At 35.7% G+C, this 21,246-nt stretch overlaps 1 protein-coding gene across 1 annotated transcript; it reads left to right on the forward strand.

Moving 5' to 3' along the window:
- The first annotated feature begins 885 nt into the window (after positions 1 to 885).
- LOC129876058 (plant intracellular Ras-group-related LRR protein 6) lies at positions 886 to 20,091 on the forward strand. Its single transcript, XM_055951363.1, has 21 exons — positions 886 to 1,170; positions 8,392 to 8,455; positions 8,557 to 8,693; positions 8,804 to 8,890; positions 8,971 to 9,046; positions 12,221 to 12,295; positions 12,397 to 12,466; positions 12,554 to 12,631; positions 12,752 to 12,812; positions 12,938 to 13,016; positions 13,332 to 13,422; positions 13,724 to 13,784; positions 13,882 to 13,949; positions 14,025 to 14,095; positions 14,793 to 14,930; positions 15,401 to 15,505; positions 16,943 to 17,067; positions 17,144 to 17,240; positions 17,316 to 17,390; positions 18,357 to 18,412; positions 19,771 to 20,091. Exons 1-21 carry the CDS (start codon positions 1,106 to 1,108, stop codon positions 19,844 to 19,846), a joined length of 1,755 nt encoding a protein of 584 aa, XP_055807338.1. The 5' UTR covers positions 886 to 1,105; the 3' UTR covers positions 19,847 to 20,091.
- The last annotated feature ends 1,155 nt before the right edge of the window (positions 20,092 to 21,246 follow it).

Genomic DNA, 21,246 nt, shown 5'->3' on the forward strand with positions numbered 1-21,246 from the left:
GCCTTCAAGAATAGGAGTGGTGATAAAATTTACAAAAGAAAAAAAAAAGTGTGTATCAAGGCCTCTCACTAAACTAATGTGTAATTTCATTGAACTTTAATTTGTAGTACTATATGAATGAGATATGTAATAATTGGAACTTTGTTCACCTTTGCTTGTATATACTCTAATAATTTTGGTGGCAACATCACTATTTGAGAATGAGAAGGTTGACCATATTTAATTTTTTATATTTTGAATTATTTAGTATTTCTTTTCCTATTTGAATCATCACTAGCTATTCTCTTTATCTAGTTGAATTATTATTATTTACTTAATAAGGTATATTTTAATACATAAATTTAGACAGAACGGGGTAGAAAAATTAAATTATCACTATCTACTCAATTACGTGTGTTAAGTTTGTTTGAATACATCGATAGTGATAGACAATCGATGATAGTTCAGTTAGAAAAAAGAAATAATGAATCTGTTTGGCCATAGATAATGCTAAAATATTTGGAAAAAATTGACAAATACTGCTTTGACATAAAATTTGTCATTATTTAGCAAATATTTTCGGCAAACAATTCAAATTCCAAATACGAGAAAAAAAAGTTTTTAGGCTAAATTTTATTATCCGAAAAACTTGTAAGAATTATTCCAAATTTTTATTTTTTTAAAAATCATTATTTATAGTTTTGGACTGAATTACAAATTCACTTTCAATTACAAGCAATAATAGTAATTTTTTATGGATAAATTAATAATATATTTTTTTGTTTTCTTCCTTTTTTTCAAATTCAGTACGACTTTTCGCAATATATAAACTTAAATATATTTTTAATACTCCTTTTACTACTTATGAGTTAGATTATGCCAATTTACACTGTGAAACTTCATTCAAAAATAATTTCCTAAAAGTATTTGAGAGTGAAAATCACGAAAATATTAAGTGGGCGAATATTTGTGGATTTGTGGGTAACTTTTTGACAAATTACGTGATGCCAAGCCTCCCTATTCAAGTGTTGATCAACAAATTGTAACTTCACCAAATTGAGGGAAAGTGAAAGAGATAGATCGTTTAAACATGAAAAATTCCTCACAAATCTGAAAACAAATCTCCATGGATCGAGTTCTCAAAGCTGCGAGAACTTCCGGTTCTCTCAACCTTTCAAATCAATCTCTCAGGCAAGTACCTATTTATCCTATTTTTCAAGCATTTTTTTTTCATTTAATTCTTCATAACTGGAGATCCAATTTGATGTTAGCATTGTGCGTGAATCGGTGAATTTAGAACATTTTAAAGTTGCAAAATCGTTTTTTTTTTGTTTATCAGAACTTAAGAAAATTGGAGTTAATATGAAGATTATTGACGATTCTGGAGTTAGTTGTAGTTTGATTGAACAATTTTAGCAGAATTAATGACAAAAAAAGTATAAATTCAATACAAATTGATATTTAACACTGTTATCGTGGAAATTATAGCTGCGAGAACTTCCGGTTCTCTCAATTTATCCAATCTCTCACAGGAAAGTACGTAATTCTCCTAGACTTTGCGCATTTTGTGTTTTTATTGAATTGATCTATTCATTTTGTTTTTCATAACTGGAGATTCAATTTGCTGTAAGCATTGTGCTTTAAATGGTGAATTTAGAACATTTAAAAGCTACAAAATCATTTTTTTTTCTTTTGGTTATAATGTTGTGTGAGGACCGAGGAATGGATTGATGTGTATCCATGTTAGAATATATGAAAATATATTCTGACAGATTGTATATATTTATTTCCTAATATATAGATATTTAGTTTCCTTAATTATAGCCTAATTATAATTTTGTATTTTGTGTATATAAACTGATGAGATTAATGAAATAAATCAAGGGATTAATTTCTTTCATGGTATCAGCTATCTAGGGCACGATCCGACCTACTTCATTCTTCTCGGATTTCCACTGCCGCCGCCCCTCTCCTCTCCCTCTTCCTCTCTTCTCAATCACCATGTCTAACTCTAAATCTTCCTTTCATCCTACTCTTGCTGTATCCAACATTAAGAACCATGTTCTCATCACTCTTGAGATGGAGAACGTACAATATTCCACATGGGCGGAACTCTTTAAGATTCATGCAAGATCCCATCGGGTAATTGATCATATTATTCCTCCGGCAGCAGGCACGGAGAAACGGCCTCAACAAGAGGAGGACAAAGAGTTGTGGTCCACCCTTGATGCCACCGTTCTCCAATGGCTCTACACTACTATCTCTCATGATCTTTTGCATATAATTCTTGAACCCGACACCACGGCGATCGAGGCTTGGAATAGCTTGCGTGACATATTCCAGGATAACAAACACTCTCGTGCTGTCACCCTTGAGTATGACTTCACTCATGTAGACATGACAGATTTTTCGAATGTCTCTGCCTATTGTCAACATTTCAAATCTCTGGCGGATCAACTCAAGAATGTCGGCTCCCCAGTCGCTAACGATCGACTACTTCTTCAACTGGTCTTTGGCCTTACCGAGCCCTACCAAGGTATGGCCACTCTTATTCGCCAACGTGACCCTTTGCCTCAATTTTATCAAGCCCGTTCGATGCTCACTCTTGAGAAGGCTGGCCGTGCTAAGAAAGTGGCCCAAAGCTCCTCTGCTGCCTTAGTTGCTCGCTCGTCCGAGGGTCCTCCTGATGTTCCTGATAATTCCTCTTCCAACTGCAATACTAATGGTGGGAAGAGGAACCACAACCGAAGCAATAATGGCGGAAAGTATCGCGGTAACAATGGTTGTCGTAGAGGCGGCAAAGGAGTTGCCAGCATCGGCTGTAATGCAGGCCGTGGTGGTCAGTTGGGAGGCGGCAACATCCGCGACACTGGGCAGCAGTCAGTGAGGCAGAACCCTCCATCCTATTCTCCGTGGGCTGGCGGGCAGCAGTGGCCGTGGATGACATCATGGGTCCTTGGGCTATACCACCGTGTGTATATCCTTCAACTTCTTGGTCCAGACCCAAATATAGACAACAACAGCCACCATAAGCGAGTGTTCTTGGCCCCCAACCTCAGCAGGCCTACACGGCATCCCCTACTCCTACGGACATTGAAGCCGCTGTGCATACTCTTGGGATCACTCCTCCAGATGCAAATTGGTACATGGACACCGGTGCCACTTCTCACATGACATCCACACAAGGTTACCTCACGTCTTATTTTAATAAGAGCAATAAACGTGGTATTATTGTTGATAATGGTCAATCAATTCCAATTCATGGCTATGGTCACACGACTTTGTCTTCCCCGTGTTCTCCCTTGCACTTAAACAATGTTCTTCATGCCCCTCACCTAGTTAAAAATTTGGTGTCCATCCGCAAATTTACCACTGATAACTCTGATAACTCTATCTCTGTTAATTTTGATCCCTTTGGGTTTTCTGTGAAGGATTTTCAGACGGGGAAGCTGGTAATGAGGTGTAACAGTCGGGGAGAGCTTTATCCAATCACTAATCCAGTCACTTCACCATCTACTTTTGCTGCTTTGGCACCATCTCTTTGGCATGTTCGATTGGGTCACTCGAGAGCACCTGTGTTGAATTCCCTTAGGAAAAATAAATTGATTGATTGTAATCAAAGTAGAGATGTTCGTATTTTTCATTCTTGTCCTCTTGGAAAACATGTTAAGTTGCCATTTTATGCTTCGAATTCTATCACTCTTATGCCATTTGATATTATACATAGTGATCTTTGGACATCACCCGTTTTGAGTTCCTCAGGTCATTGATATTATGTCTTGTTTATGGATGATTATTCTAAATTCTTGTGGACGTTTCCTTTATCGCAAAAATCATAAACCTTTTCCACATTTTTAACTTTCAAGACATTTATTCGAACTCACTTTGAGCGGGACATCAAGAATATTCAATATGATAATGGCACGAAATTTGATAATGGTCCCTTTTGGGACTTCTGTAAAGCCAATGGTCTGTCGTTTCGATTTTCATGTCCTCACATATCTCCTCAAAACGGTAAAGCCAAAAGACAAATTCGTACGATTAATAACATTATTCGTACCTTATTGGCCCATGCTTCCCTTCCTCCTTACTTTTGGCATCATGCTTTGCAAATGACAACTTACATTCTCAACATCCTTCCTCATAAACTGGTAAACTATCAATTCCCTCTTCACATTCTTTATCAGAAGGATCCCTCTTATTTCCATCTTCGTGTATTTGGGTGTTTATGTTATCCTCTCAATCCCTCCATTCTCATAAACAAACTTCAACCCCATGTGTTTTTTGGGATATCTGTCACATCATCGTGGGTATAAATGCTTTGATTTGTCATCTCGAAAAATTATCATTAGCCGTCACGTAATATTTGATGAGACATAATTTTCTATTGCCAAGTTACATACTCCTCAAAATCACATGTACCAATTTTTAGATGATGGACCCTCTCCTTATGTGGTTCGTCATCTCACTACCTCCACAAACCCACTGGATCGCCACCTTCCTCCCACACCGCTGCCCATCCTGTCGTGCCCAGCCAGCGGATCTGCCCCCTCACTTGGGCAGATCGCTCCTTTGCTGCTTGCTGGGCCGACCCCAATATCTTCTTCCGCTCTCCCACCTAGCTCTCCTCCTCCACCCACTCCCGTCTCTCCCTCTAGTCTACCCACCGGTCCTGTTACTAGTAGATGGGATCTATAAGCCTAAGAGGTCCTTTAACCTTCTTACATCCGTCTTGAAGTCCTCTCTACCCCGTAACCCTATGTCTGCTCTTCGTGACCTGAATTGGAAAATGGCTATGGATGATGAATATAATGCTTTTATTCAAAATAAGATGTGGGAATTGGTGCCCCGTTCTCCAAATGTTAATGTTATTCAGTGTATGTGGATTTTTGCTCATAAAGAAAAATCTGATGGTTTGTTTGAGCGACATAAAGCTTGTCTTTTAGGTGATGATAAAACCCAACAAGTTGGCGTAGATTGTGGTGAGACATTTAGTCCACTTGTCAAACCGGCGACTATTCATACGGTTCTTAATTTGGCTTTCTTCAAGGCGTGGCCGATTCATCAACTTGACGTCAAAAATGCTTTCTTACATGGCGAACTCAAGGAGACTGTTTACATGTATCAACCTTTGGGCTATCGGGATCCTGATAGACCCAATCATGTGTGTTTGCTGAAAAAATCTCTTTATGGGCTGAAACAAGCTCCGCGGGCTTGGTATAAGCGATTTGATGATTATGTCCATACCCTTGGGTTTTCTCACAGTAAAACCTATCATTCCTTGTTTGTTTATCGTCGAGGTACTTCTATGGCTTATCTTTTATTGTATGTCGACGATATTATTTTAACTGCTTCCTCTAATGCGCTCCGCCGGTCTATCATATTGCTTCTTAGCTTCGAATTTGCTATGAAGGATTTGGGCCAGTTGAGCTATTTCTTGGGCATTGCTGTCCCTCGTCATACAGGCGGTTTATTTTTATCTCAAAAGAAGTATGCAGCCGAGATCATTGATCGAGCTGACATGTGATAGTGTAAGCCATCTCCTACTCCGGTTGCTCCAAAATCGAAGCTCGGGGCTACTACGAGCATACTGTTTGAGGACCCATCTCTTTATCGGAGTCTTGCAGGGGCACTGCAATACCTTACGTTCACGAGACCAGATATTACTTATGCTGTGCAACATGTATGCTTATTCATGCATGACCCACGAGATGAGCACATGCACGCTCTCAAGCGCATCGTGCGCTACCTACAAGGTACTTTGGATTATGGTCTTCACCTTTATCCCTCTTCCACAACCACTCTTGTCTCGTATACTAATGCTATCTGTTACAATCTGTCAGAATATATTTTCATATATTCTAACAATTAATCTCTTTCAATCCAGATATGAAGATCGTTGACGATTTTGGAGTTAGTTGTGCTTCAGAACTTATGAATTCAATATAGATTTAGAGTTACATATGAATTGATATTTTTAATTTTGTTCTTGTGGAAATTATAGCCACGAGAACTTCAGGTTACTTACCAAATCGCTCTCTCAAGCTAGTCTCTAATTCACCTATTCTTATTGCACTTTTTTGTTTTTATTGAGTTTATTTTGTATATTTCATTATTCATTACTGAAGTGAAGATTCAATTTGCTGTTAGCATTGTGCTTGAAACGATGAATTTGAAAACACTCTAAAGCTGCAACAAAACTTTTTTTTTTTAGGGTAATAATGTTGTATGAGGACCGAGGATGGATGTATATAGTAGTATCTAGGATATGAAGACCCTTCACGATTCTGATCTCAGTTGTACTCTGATGGAATTGTGAATGTATTTTATGAATTCAATATAGAGTTAAAGTTTCACGCGAATTCACTCTACCTATCGTATCGCTCTCCCAGGCTAGTTGCTATTCTTTTCTCACTTTTTTTTAGTTGATTTATATATTTCTTTCTTCACTACCGAATATTCAAATTGCTGTTAGCATTGTGCACAAAACGGTGAGATTAGAACATTTTTAAGCTGCAAAATCTGTTTTTTTGGTCATAATGTTGAGTTAGTACCGAGGATGGATGTGTAGTTGGATAATAGTATCTAGGATAGGAAGATCCTAAACAAATCTGGACTTAGTTATGCTCTGATGAACAAGTTTATCAGAACTTTATCAAAATTTTTTTGAATTCAATATAGATTTAGAGTTTCACACGAATTGATATTGTACTCTGTTCTCGTTGAAACTACTGCTGGAAGGAAATGAAACTACTAGGTGTATATCGTTGTAACTGGAAATAATCTATCTATTGGTACAAAGTTCTTTGATTTTGAAGAGAATGTGAGGTTAGCGTGAAGAAAATAAAAATAGCGGCTTGATTTTAACACATTTTCAGTCATGAATGAAGACAAACATCTGATGATACCTTTTTAGGATTCAAGATGTAATTTTTTTCTTATGTGCCATTGTACCAAATCAGATTTATGTCTAATGACTCTAATCCTACTGTGTCTCTGCTTTATTAATAAAAAAGCGGTAGCAGTGGGAGATTTACTTGAAGGACATCACTTTTATGCTGTAAGCTCATTATTATTGTAGATACATCATTAAGGGTAGAGGGGATTGCATATTTTGGTGGACAATGAGATGGATCATCCTTCTTCTCCCCCCTTCCCATTTTGGATAAAGGGTGGCTTGAATCGTCTTATAATCATGCATTGTATTCTGATGAATTGTCATAAGGATTACTGATCTCTTCAATTTCCTTAAGTCAATGTGGTTTGTTCAAGTTCAGATGAGAGGTTTCCAGTTTTGTTGGCATAAGCTAGTGATCAACCTGAAATCATCTGTTGGTTCAAAAGCAGAAATACTGCCTTTCGGTCGTTTCAAACTATAATCTCTTTGTTACATATGAAGCTAAAATACAACTCCGCCATGGATCCAGATACCAAGGTTGTCTTTACTTTTAAAGGGCCAACCCTATCAGCTTACCATATGGTCAGTGAAATGACTATAGATGTTAGGATATGCTCATACAACATTCTGAAAGTCCCATTATATCGATTCCTAATTCAGTTCGATAGGGGAATCAAACATTTAAATGCTTACAATATCTCCCGCAGGGACAGAAACATAAATCGGGGAGGATTCACTTAATCAAAGATAGTTAAATTCAATCTTTAGCTGATCTAAGGTTTACAGTCTATCCGCCCCATTCTGTTGCACTATTAGAGAGCCCAGCTGTTCTCTATGGGGACCAAAAGCAATACAGTTGGATATGGGATTATAAATTCTATGTTCTTCATACCATAATTTAATTCTATGTTCTCCATACCATAATCTTATTCATCTTTGAAAGTCAAGAAAAGGGAACACGGACTGATATATGTCTAAAATTAAAGATCATCAATTTTTAATCTAACCCCTGTTTGGTTTTTTCTGGTTACTTCTCAAAGAGTAAGTAGTTTTACACACCTTTCTATGAAAACAAAATAAACATAGTGGCTGTCTGACGAGATATGATGCAGAATAAGAGAATCTCAAAACACTGGTGCGATGGCGATTTTATGTTTAGGGTAACACTAGGAAAGTCAGGTTATAATATATTCATTATTGGATTGGACAATGTTTTGGAATGTCTAATAAGTCAATGTGGGAAAATAAATAATGGGACAAAGGGAGAAGTATCTTATACATATGACAGGTTAAGTGTTGGTATTTGATACTTACATTATGCCAAGACATTTCATATTTCTTTTCTCCATTTATATTTAGGTGTCAGCAAGGTGATTGAATGACTACTGTACCTGCTTTGTAGATAATAAATTCCAGATGTAATATCTTAATGTTTGTTAGTAACAGACATATTAAGTGGTTGATTTGGATCAATAAGAGAAAGTAGGAAAAATGATTTGCTTCTTCATGTACAGTGAGGTGCCCATTGATGTATACAAAAGTTTGGATGCAGCCAGTAAGGATGAGAAGTGGTGGGAGGTATATGAATTTCTTGTTAGTAATACTTTTTAGTTCATTAGGCACCTGGTTTATTTCCTTGAGAATTGCTAATGCAAATTTATGCCTTTTACTATTTTTAGGCCGTGGAGCTACAGAAGCTGATTTTGGCTCATAATGACATAGAAACATTGCAGGAAGACATTCAAAATTTACCTCTACTGTCAGTGCTAAATGTTAGTCACAACAAGCTAACCCATCTTCCAGCTGCTATTGGAGAGTATGTCCTTTTTACCTCTTCAATCTTGAAATACTTTAGACTGGTTCTTTTTTAGCATCTTACATGAAAGCTGATGCAGAGATTTAACGACTTCTCTTTTATTCTGCTAGGCTTCATATGCTGAAGTCCTTAGATGTATCATTTAACTTGATAGTGAACATCCCAGAAGAGATCGGAACAGCAGCTTCTCTAGTCAAGTAGGTTTGATCATTTCACCACTGTATTAAATAACATTTGACACATACCATCTTATTAAATATCTGCGTACTGACTCCAGGTTTGATTGTTCAAACAACCAACTAAATGATCTCCCTAACTCCCTTGGAAGATGTGTGGAGTTATCAGACCTCAAGGTAGCACCTCATCTTTCTGATGATATGTTACTACATTAAGAAAAGATGGTTCTGATTAAATTGCTGAACTGTTTATCTTGGTATTTAGACGCTAGACAGCAGTTATTTGGCATATCTTAGTGAATTATTCACCACCTTAAATTTTGAATGTCTACTTCTAGAAAGGCATCTGTGAAAATGACTATCTGATGTCCTACTTATAATGAGATGATTTTCTGATATTGACATGATTATCATGAGAATTGCCACCGGAAAAAGTAACATTTTGACCTTTTTACCCCATAAGTGAGTATTGATCTTAGAATATCAAAAATGTTTAATCAATGTGGTATGCATCTTACTATAAGCTTAATTTGGTAATAACTAATAAGGTAAATAATTTTATTCATGTTGAGGAAATCCCCATGTACAAGTAATATAGCACAAAGCAGAGACACTACGAGCAACCATCAATACAAACGATAACCTCATGGATGTACCAAAAAGAAATTAGAGACAAGGCTACTCCTTACATGTAAAAAATCTTACTCAGCCCTTCAAATGCTCTCCTATTTTGTTCCTTCCATATCATTCATATAAGTGGGGCAGTTTAATTTTTTGTTATATACACATTTGTTGAAGATAAGTGATTTTAGTGTGTGTAGTTTTCAGCAGTTGCGCATAATAAACCTGCATAATTAATGGCAATAACACATATCAGTGCTTTAGTTTGAACAGAATGAAATCCAAAACTGATATCTCCATTATAAAAAGACACGGTTCCATTTTTGGATAAGTAAGGTAAGTAATGCAGCGCTAAATTACCTTTTGGTATACCCCTTGTATACAGCCAGCTTTTTGGCCATGTTTATATATTAAAATACATTTACGTGATTAAAAAAAAAATAACGCAGCGCTAAATTAATAAGGTGCTTATGCAAAATTATAAATTTCATGATACTGTTGCAGTTTTATATATACCTTCTCTTCTCTGGTAATACTTTTCCAAAATGCTTCAACCTTATGAAGAAAAAATTTGCTTACTTTTCAATTTTCATCTTCTGAAATAAAAAAGATTGGCATGCCTTTGTCCAGGAAGCAAAACTAGGAAAGTAAATCAGAAATTTATTCAGTCCGAGCTGATTGCTGCTCGAGGCATTTTTACCTGAAAACTGTGTTAGTTGGTCATTGTCTGTTTGAAAGGTGTTGAAAGTGACGTTCAAGTTTGGCTTGAACTTTCTTTTCTGGATTATATCAAAAGAGTTCGTCTATTCCTAAGTAAGATGGTGTATATTTGCAGAAACATACATGGTCTTAAACAGAGATGCACTTTGTTGCTAGATTTTTGGTGCAAACTAGTTATTGTACAAGATGTAGAGGCAATGTTTGACACAATTGCTGATTTGCACTACATATAATTACAGCCGTGGCACTAACTTAGTGCAATTTTTTTTTTAATGAAAAGTCTTTTTACCTATAAAAAGAAGATGGCGTATATTTTCATGTGTAGTAATAAAGATTAAGCCCTACAAAAATCGAATTAGGTCTCTAGACAAGTTGGTATTTCGACTTTACACCGTAAATACAAAGAGATAAAAGAGAACTTTTGACTCTCAACCATGGACCTCTCTCCCTCCAAAAGCTCTCCTCTTTCTCTTTTTGATGAAGTAAGTAGATCTCGTAGATGGCATCATGCAGAGACATCAAGAAGATGTAGAAATTACAAAAGAGAGTGCAAAGATAAGATTAAGTCAACTCTAATGCAAAAAAAGATTAAGCTAGAACAAGGGAGCTGGCAAAATCTAAAAAAATGATCAGAGTTATTTACAGGGGTCAATTAAAAGTAAACAGAAGCTTTTAGGAAGTGGCTTGGAGATGAGATTCCATCAAAGCATCTGCGATTTCTTTCTGTCCATCAAATCTCTCCTATTTCCTTCATTCCCTGAAATATAAAAGGAGCTTCCATCGCTTCTTCTCTTCATATCCACTTTGTTCGAGCTCCAACTTGCCATTTCCTCTGTTACTAGCTCTCTGTAAGATTGTACGTTGTGGAAAGACTTGATGTTTCATAAATAACTAGTCATTCTAAGATAAATGATTTTAAGTTCACTTTTCAAGTTGTAATTGGGTTTTTGACATGATATTATGGAAAGCTATGAGACGGTGAACAATTTTGAAGGGCACTTCTTTTTCATCCTTGCAAAGGAGGATGCATTTTATTGCGATCATAAGAGATCATCACATTCCACATTTATAATCCAGACCACTTCTTCATGTAATAGCCAAATATTTTGAGTATTTTCGGATGATGTTCAATAAAGAGTGCAAGAAATTGAAGATTCACTTACTTCATGACAGCATGTCACATGCACAATAAGCTCAAATGCTTTTAAAAAAACCTTGTTACGAATCTTTGAGCTTGTTTCTTAAGGTGGTGATCATAAGGTAGAAAGTAATTAGTTTGTTGACCCATATCCAATTGTGCTGCACCTGTTCGTCCAAAATGGCCTATAAGTTGAATAACATTTTGCCCAACATCAATCAATCAACTAAGTCTAATCTGAAATTAGTTGGGGTCAGCCAGACGAATCCTCTATATCCATTTTGTTTTATTCAGGTTCATTTTAGAGGAATAATCGTATCTAGACTAATTTCGCACTAGCTGTTGTCCTATTGCAACTGTATTCCTTTTTCTGGACTTCTACCGACTATGCTTTATGAAGCTCACTTAGGTGGACTCCTAAAAATTACTCCCTCCGTCCCATTTTATGTGGCACCGTTTGACTTGGCACGATGTTTAAGCAAAAAAGAAAGACTTTTGAAATTTGTGGTATAAAACAATCCTTAGATATTTGTGTGGTTGTAAATCATTTCATTAAGGGTAAAAGGAGAATTTTAAAAATAAAATGTTTCTAATTATAGTAAGGTGACATTCTTTTTGGGATGGACTAAAGAGGAAAGGGTGCCACATAAAATGGGACGGAGAGAGTACTAATTATTCTCATTATTGAGGAGGATTCATTGGGGGAGTTCGGTACATTTAAAAGTCTTAATTAGCATGAAGACTTGTTGAGACTAGAAGAAGCAACCTTTTGTTATGTTAATCATAACATCAACTATCAAACTTTCTCCAATTCTCTCCTCCATTTGTTCATACCAGTTTGTTTTTTTCCTTCTATCTGTTCCTTCAATCAGGCATCGAACAATAGCATTTCCAGTATGCCAGCAGATCTAGCGAAGTGTTCAAAATTAACAAAGTTGGATGTCGAGGTACTAAAACCTGATTGTCTTACTACTGCTTGATGATTTCTTATAGTTTTGCACTCAGAAAGTCATGCTTGACAATTCACATTTTGTTATATTCTTGCCAGGGAAACAAGTTAACAATACTACCTGAGAGTTTGATTGCATCATGCAGAATGCTTACTGAACTCAATGCATGTAAAACTCTGAATATTCTAGTTTCTATGTACTGTCAAATTGGCTCTTAATTAGGATTTGGAAATACCTCACATCTAACTTCTACAGCAAAAAACTTGCTCAATAGTATTCCAGAAAACATAGGAAGCCTTTCACGCTTGATTCGCCTTGAACTTCATCAGAACAGTGAGTAATCAAAGCTTCTTCCATGGTTGTGGCAACATTCTAAATAGTGCTGAATTTTTCATTGTCTATCTTTTATTAGTTAACATGACCTGGTTTGCTCGCTTTATTTGAACTTTGTAGGAATTTCATCAATCCCATCCTCAATAAAGGATTGCTCATCTCTTTTGGAGTTTTATATCGGGTATTTCATGGCATTGATGCTTGTGTTTCCTTTGGTTTTGAGAGGCGTAAACTTATTCTATTTCATTCCATTCACATTTGCCCTCTCCACCGCGGCCCCATTCTTTGGTTTATCCACTTTGACAGGAATAATGCACTTACTTCATTACCTTTGGAGATAGGCGCACTTAATAGGTTGGGGATATTTGATCTCCACTCAAACCAGGTGATTGCTTATTCTTCATCTTCAATTCATTTGGAGATTTTCTTAGTAAATAAGCATGGATGGGTCCATTATCCACCGAGTTTCAAACTGTGAGCCATTGGCCTTGAAGGTTTCTGGTTATCAAAAGAAAATCACTAGGAGATTCTCATAAATATGCCAAAATGTTTCATTGAATTGTTTTTTTTCTGAAGATATAGCAGTGCCTGAAAATCAGATGTTGTAATTTGGTCTATAGTGTTAACCAGTTTCCTTTTGGTGAAAACATTTTTTCAACCGGCTCTCCAGTTGGAATAAGTTGTTTATTCTCATCTGCAGTTGAAGGAGTACCCAGCAGAAGCATGTAAATTGCAACTTTCAATGCTGGACTTATCTAACAATTCATTGTCTGGATTGCCTCCAGATATTGGTAGGCAGTATTAGAGGCTCACTTCCTGTTTTCTATTAAATTCATTAATAATAGTGTATTTGGTTTAGCTATGTTGTTTGACATCGTGTCATCGGTATTCTGGTTCTCACAGTCATTTTTTCTATCCTGTTTTTTGATAGATAAGTGTAACTTTTGTTATAGTACCAGCATAAACGATTTTTTTTTTGCTTTGTCCTTTTATTTCTTGGTGCTTTTTTTAGGAGTGCAGGAGAATATAATGTTATTTTGTTATTATATTATGTTTATATGAGCTAATCTTGGTTACAACTTCATAACTTAGGCTTAATGACAACCTTACGGAAGCTTCTGCTCGTTGGCAACCCAATTAGAACACTTCGGAGGTTGAAATTAGATCTTGACGCTTTTATTGTACTTTTAGTTGTTTCCTCGCTACTTGAATTTCTTCAAAATTTCTTTTAACTTGAAAAATTTCTCCAGCTCTTTGGTAAACGGGCCCACACCTGCTTTATTAAGATTTCTTCGAAGTAGACTTCCAACGGATGAAGGTAAGATGGTGTTAGTTGCTCAATAATGTTGTTCTTTCTGTTTTTTGTTTCTTGATGCAACTACTCTAAATGTAGAGTCTGCAACTTCTACGCCGGGAAAAGAGGATGTTGTTGCCAAGGCAGCTAGGCTGTCCCTATCTTCAAAGGTTATTCACTAACTTTATAGTTGTAAAATCCCCAGTCCTCATGCCAGTAAAATATATTTATTCTGCTGGATGTTAGACCACCAGTGGAGATAAATAAAGTTAAATCTTACTATAAGATTTGCTTCCAAAATGTTGTCAATTGGTGACTTTTGTAGTCTACATATCCAAGTTGATGAGTCTGAAATACAGATCTGGGGAAAATTCCAGTCCATTCGTTTCTAATACTTTTCGATGGACCAGTGGCAGCGGAAGTGCGATAGAGGCATCACTATTAGATTAAAAATAGTTTAGTTATTCTCACAAACTTCTTTTCATTTGAAGCTTCAAAATATTTGTGTAGAGGGACATTTCCATTTTGTACAGATTTTTGATAAATTTTATATTATGACCTTAGTGTCTAGCTTTGCACTATAGTTTCTATCAAAATCCTCTGTTAATTCAAAGGACAACTGACAAGAAGTTTGTTTTCAGAGAGCTGCTAGAAATAAATGTGTGTAAAAAGTGTGTGTTGTACCCTGAAGCCAGAACTTGATAGTCGAAGATGTTTAGTATTTCTCTATAGTCTAAAAATAATTTAAGTTGGTAACTGCAATGAATGCTAAGTGCCTTTGCATGTAATGCTACATTCTATAGGAAAGTCCATTTGTTTCATCTCCCTGTCTGGTGACCATGTCATCATGAGTAGTTGTATTTGCAGGAGCTTTCTTTAGGAGGACTTGGTTTGACTTCTGTCCCTTCAGATGTCTGGAAGTCGCATGACATCTCAAAATGTGATCTTTCAGGGAACTCAATCGAAGAACTTCCTCTTGAACTTTCCTCTTGTATTTCCTTGGAGGTAAAACAATGTTATTTCCTGTTTGCATGAGAAAGGTGATAAAACCTGGTTGACAAAGAAAAAATTGAAGGTCAACCATTCTTGTTACGGAATATATCACTGAAAGCAGGATCTTTTCATATATTTTTGATTTTATTTAGTAGAGTGATAGTTGACATTATGCAGTAGTTGAATTGTAACTCAATTGCCTTTGCATGTGGTCAATTTACATTTGTTAGGTATCTGATTCTTTTCATCCCTCTTTAACCCACATATTTTCTGGATTTCTACATAATTTATTCTTGTTTTTGGCAGTTTATAGTCCTTTGCTCCATTAAAAGATAAAAAGAACGAATTTAACTTTTGGGACTTCTCACTTGCTAGGACATGATTATTTAGTTTGCCATAATATCGTGAAAAAATGAAGAATTTAGGTTGGTTGGTTGGTTTGACTTGTCTGTTGCTTATCATTTATCTGTTTAAATGTGCAGGCTCTTATTTTATCCAAAAACAAGATAAAAGATTGGCCTGGTTCAGTCTTAACATCTCTTCCTGCACTTGCATATTTGAAGCTAGACAATAATCCCCTCCGACAGGTAAATGACTTTGGGTCGGTCTTGCGTTACTAACAGAAGATATGCTGATGTTCCTGAGTTAGATATACCCTTATAGATGAAGACTATAAATGAGTCACTTATGAGATGGAGTGAAGAGGGATGATGAAAAAATGAAATCAAGCTGGCAGCTCTTTAAGACAGCTTCCCATCTTTGTCTTATGAAGTTCTTCAATACTTTTATGGGGAAACTGAACATTGTACATATTACTGAAATAGAAAAAAGAAAAACTTGGGTTGAAAATATACTTTGCACGATAGGAAGAGCAGTTCCGAGGGAATGCTAAAAGTGGTTGTGCAATCATTAAAGATTCATCAATGTACTTGAGTATGATGGCCTTCCCTGAAAGAGCATCCCTATGAGAGAAGGATTTGGAACTTTTATCCACTTGTGGGATTACGCTGAGTATGTTGTGGGATGGTGGGGGAATAAATTGTCTCGTCTTCTTCTTATTTGCATTACTTGTTGCTGCTCCAGAGAATGAATCATTATACCATGGCAACTTTATGGTTAATACTATGACTAACAGACTAGTCTATAATATTTTATCCATGTGCTATGATGGTTAACTTTATGAGAAAGGGGAAGCAAGAAACAACTTATCAGGTAGAAAGTAGAGGATTAGTTCTCTACATCATGAATGTTTAAATGTACTAATTGTTCAAAATGATCTCACACATCCTATTTATGGGAAAATAGGCTGGTAAGATGATTTCTATAACATCCTATTTATGGGAAAGAACCTGTTAACTGCATATGGAGATCAAGAAGTTAGTTTGATTGTTTCTGGTAGAGAAAAGCATTGAATGGGTGAAATTTGGTTTCTAGTTGATTTATGAGTGATAATTTTGCTCCTTGTTTAATTTATAAGCATTTTATGAACTTAAATTCTTTTGAGCCGAGGGTCTATCAGAAACAACATTTCTACTCCACAAAGGTAGGAGTAAGATCTGCATACATCCTACCCTTCCCATACTCCACTTGAGTTGGGTATGTTGCTGCTATTGTTGTTAATAAACTTTAATTCTTGCATTTATGAATGATCTATAGGCTATTGGTATTGGAGAATATGTGTAAATATGTTAAGATGTCTCATAGTGGGAAGTGTCTCATTAAATAGGGAAGAAGTAGTCTTTCGATTGGGCATAAAACTCTAAAAGGCAAAAGTCGCTAAAAATGGCTGTCATATGTCAAGCGCCAAAAGAATAAATTCATAGATGACCAGTGGAGAAAACATGATTAAGTTTTTTCAGCACCTGAAAATATGGAAAGGGGTTAGTAGAGAACTATAATCAAATTTTGTCAGCAGACAAGTACATGGAGAAAGTTCTAGTGTTTTACTTTTAACTTTTTAATATTCATTTATCATATTTTCTATGTCAAATTGTTTTAATCTTATTTCTTTTTCCTAATTATAGATACCATCCTCTGCCTTTCAAGCTGTATCCAAGCTTCAGGTTCTGGATCTGAGTGGCAATATAGGTTCCTTACCAGATCAACCAGCATTTTCTTGCCTACCAGAGTTGCAGGAGCTTTATCTGAGGTCTGTTAACAATACTCATAATGATGGTACTTCTTAAATTTTAGACTTGACATATGTTTGGTACTTGGCTGAACAGAAGGATGCGAATATCTATTTTCCCAAGTGACATTATTAACGTAAAGCAGTTACGAATTCTTGATTTGAGCCAAAATTCCCTTCAATCAATTCCAGAGGTATAGTTAGTTTTTATAAACAGAGTTCTGTATCCTACTGAAAGCTTGGTTTAATATGGTATCATTTGTCTACAGGGTATCGAAAACTTGACGTCTCTTGCTGAACTCGACCTATCAGACAATAATATTTCTTCACTTCCACCAGAATTAGTAAGTATAAGATTTGCAACTGAAGAAGTTGTAATTTGAGTCACTAAACAACGTAAGCCTATTGAAGTATCTTGCTATATGCATACTGAGATAGAGATTTAGCACAATTTCATTTTGTAAGCCTTATTTCTTCATAACCAAGGGTGTTTATCTGAAGCTACATTATAAACTACCTGATTTGCAAGTATTAAATCAATCAAATTCATGAAGTTATAGAACATTTAGCACCAAAGGTGTGGCCTAACACTCAATAAAGCTTGAAATGAACCATGGGAGACCGACTTTCAAATCCTAGCAGAGGCAATGACACTTCTGCTTTTCTTTCTCAACATATGATAGATATATATTGAATATTACCTCCTGCATCGAAACTCGTTTTGCTTTTGTTTCATCAAAATCTTGAAATAATAATTGTATTTCTCTGTCCCCTGAATTTTTGCTATTGTATCCCACTTTTGTATCTTCTCTGCGTAGTATTTTGCTACTTCATCTTTGCTTTTCTATACATGCATTTCTGAGGTGGTTCTTTTCTTGAACTTTGATATGAGTCCTATGTTGTTCAGACTCTCCAAAATTGATGTCGCTTACGCGTCGAATCCTCAAAAAATGCACTACTTTTTTAGGAGATCGGACATACACCCATCACCATTTTGAAGAGTCCGAGCAACATAGGATACAACTCTACCTATATTGCCATCAGGAAGTTTATTGCTTCGTTACAACTGAAAAAAGTGAAAACGAAAAGACATCCTAGTATTTTCTGCATGGCTTGAATGCTACTATTGTAGTAGGTAACTACTAACTAGTGAAGACACCAGTGGTACTGTTACTGAAAAACTCTTGATAACACACAGGACTATTTCTGGTCTGGATATGCACGTTCCTATTCTAACATATCTTGTCTGCAGGTATTTAAATGATGATTTTATATGTACTAACTTTTTTAAAAAAAAAATGGTTTTGTAGGGTTTGCTTGAATCTAGTCTGCAGGTGTTAAAACTGGAGGGTAACCCACTTCGAAGGTGAATGTAATTTCTTTCTCTAGTTTTTCTTTAGTGCTATTCTTTTTTCTGTTTGATATTATCCTGCTAAAATAGATGGAATTGGCCAAAAGGGATGAAGAAAACATCATATCAGTATACCCTTAAGCCTTAGCTATTGTAAAGATAAAAGAAACCGTTTTCAATAGATCTAGACTCAAGTAAAACATATAATAGGAAAAACAAGTAAATGTAGTTAAAAAAGTCACGCAAATCAATGAAGAAAAAGAATAGTAACAAGCTACAAAGAGCTGAAAACAAAACAGAACCACGTAAAGTGGGTCGGTCTAGTATGAAAATTACACAGAAATAAGAAAGTAATCAGACTAAAATACTGTCTGCATATTGCCATCAACTGCTTCAGTGTAGTCTGTGTCAGTATGAAAGTATCATTCTTTCAATGTTAACTTCATACTTTTTAAACTTTTCTGCACATATTCAGCTTCCTCTATGCATGTGATGTTTATCCTCATTTTATTCAATAATGAATTTGTCGATACGCTTTTTCTTAAATTATATGGGGTCCACATGTAATCGTCCATCACAGCTTCAATTAAAAAAAGAAATTTCCATTTTCTCTATTAAATTTTATTTATTCGACTCGACACTTCTTTAAGAAGCAATAGATAAAATGATAATTCAATTCTTTGTATAATAAATTTGATATGTTAAAAAATAATTATAGTTAATAATAATGAAAAATTAAGAACTAAGTGATAAATTATCTCTTGATTTTTAAATTGAACAAGTAAAAATAAACATCTAGTTCTAGTACGGTGAATAAATAAAAGTAGACAGAATCCCATATTACTACTTGAAAGACTAATTAAATAGCTACTGCAGGGTTGCTTCCACAAAGTGGGGTTTGCGGAGGATAGAGTTTACACAAATCTTAGCCCCTACCTCAGAGGTAGAGAGACTATTGCCGATAGATCCCCGGCTAAAGGAAAAATAGTCTAAAACAATCCAAAAAAAAAGAACGGAAGTACAAGAAACAACAAATAGTAACAGAATAAAAATTACAATAAAATAATACAATAATTGAGGTACAAGGAATCAATAGGTACTAATAGAAATCAAAGGATAAGAAACTATAGGAGCAATACTATGACTATTAATATAAACGAACAATAAGACACACACTGCTACCTACTACCTACTACCTACTAATCTTCTACCCTAATTTGTGTCCTCCACACGCTCTTATCTAAATCTAATGTCTTATACTGTATCCTGCAGTTATGTTCTTGTTAAGAAATGGCATTTGGTTGAATTATTTGTTCTTCACGTTATGACCATATTTCCTTTTTGCTTTCCTTTTTTCCTTTTAAACCCCACAGCATTCGGAGGGCCATTTTGGATCGAGGAACAAATGGCGTTTTGAAGTACCTGAAGGAGAGAATTGTACAGCATTAGCCTGTTTGAATCTTGATTCCTTTATGAGGCCTGTGGGTGTGAGTATTTAAGCAGAACACTTATTTGAAATTTGTATGTGAAATTTATACTTTTACCACTTATTTGAGACATATCATCCCCTGTTTAAACTTGGAATGTACAATTGTTGTATCCCATATTTTATTGTTGTAATTCTGAGAATGACCAAATGGACAAACGGAACAAGTGATCATATTGTTTTGTATGAATGCCATATTCTAATGTCATCCCTGTTGTTTCATGTAGTAAAGCATTCAAGGTGTGATCTATTTGTTAATGGAGTGGGTGTAAAACTTTATATTAGGGGCCGGGGAGGGGATAAAGGGGAGGGGATGCTACGCTACCGATGGAGTTTCACAGATAGAGTTAAATAGTGCCTGTTTGTATAAGGAGTTATTGATCCATGGTCCTTAGCGAGAAAAGGACCTATAACCCCTAAATGCTATATAAAAGGTGCAGATTATGTTGAGACTACATGCTGTTCCTCAAAGTCATTACAGAGGATTTTGTAAATGTTTTGCAAAAAAAAATTGTCCGAAATTCATATGACCAAACAATTCTTGGGCTAACTGTCCTGGCTCGAACCTATACCCTGGACGTGGTGGTCCCAAGTGAACCCTAGGTCTGACCAACTACAGAGCGGATAACTCAATATGACTTGCGAAAACTTAAATAGATGAGCATGTAAACATCTAAAGAAAACTTAAAATAATTGTCCGAAAATAATCCATATAAATATTGAAAGTGTTTCCAAAACATCTGAAAAGACAATGTTAAATTGACTTTCTAATTGTGTCCATGAAGCCTCTACTAAACTGATAGTTGATGCCCGAACATGACCTCTGGCTACCTCAAAATCCTAATGTCTACTAATACTAAAATAAGCATAATAATTGAAAAAAGTCCCTCAAAGCAAGGAGGTCTGACCAAACCTAATGAGTGTGTGATCTCAACGAAACACATGTTGATGATCCTGAATACTTGTATCTGAATCAGAAAAATATGCAGAGTTGAACTACGTCAGTACATGAAATGTGCGATATGTAATGTGGTTGAATGAAACAAATTAATTGAACTGAACATACTTAACATAACTTAACTGAAGTAGATATAAACATGAAGTGAAAACCATTCGAAGCTTGACGATAAAATATGTAGTAGAAGCAAAACATTTAAACTAAAATAACTTTACTTTATTGGAGGTTTCTCAAACCGAACCCATCACAATGAGCCTCGTGATGATATAATGTTCTGCCTATGTTGCCAGAGCCATCCTATGAGACCCTCCATAAGTACTCGAGGGATCAATACGTGTAGCCTTGACATGATCCATGGGGCATTCATAACATTTAGGGGTCGCACTAGCAAAATTAGACAATTTT

This window comes from Solanum dulcamara, chromosome 12 (assembly GCF_947179165.1).
Source record: "Solanum dulcamara chromosome 12, daSolDulc1.2, whole genome shotgun sequence".
In the NCBI taxonomy this organism is placed as follows: Eukaryota; Viridiplantae; Streptophyta; class Magnoliopsida; order Solanales; family Solanaceae; genus Solanum; species Solanum dulcamara.

Excerpts from the sequence above, each read along its gene's own strand:
- LOC129876058 (XM_055951363.1), top strand. The coding sequence starts at position 1,106 with ATGGATCGAGTTCTCAAAGCTGCGAGAACTTCCGGTTCTCTCAACCTT. Across the intron at positions 14,931-15,400 it reads CCTCTTGTATTTCCTTGGAG|GCTCTTATTTTATCCAAAAA; the intron begins GTAAAACAATGT and ends TTAAATGTGCAG. Across the intron at positions 17,241-17,315 it reads CCCTTCAATCAATTCCAGAG|GGTATCGAAAACTTGACGTC; the intron begins GTATAGTTAGTT and ends ATTTGTCTACAG.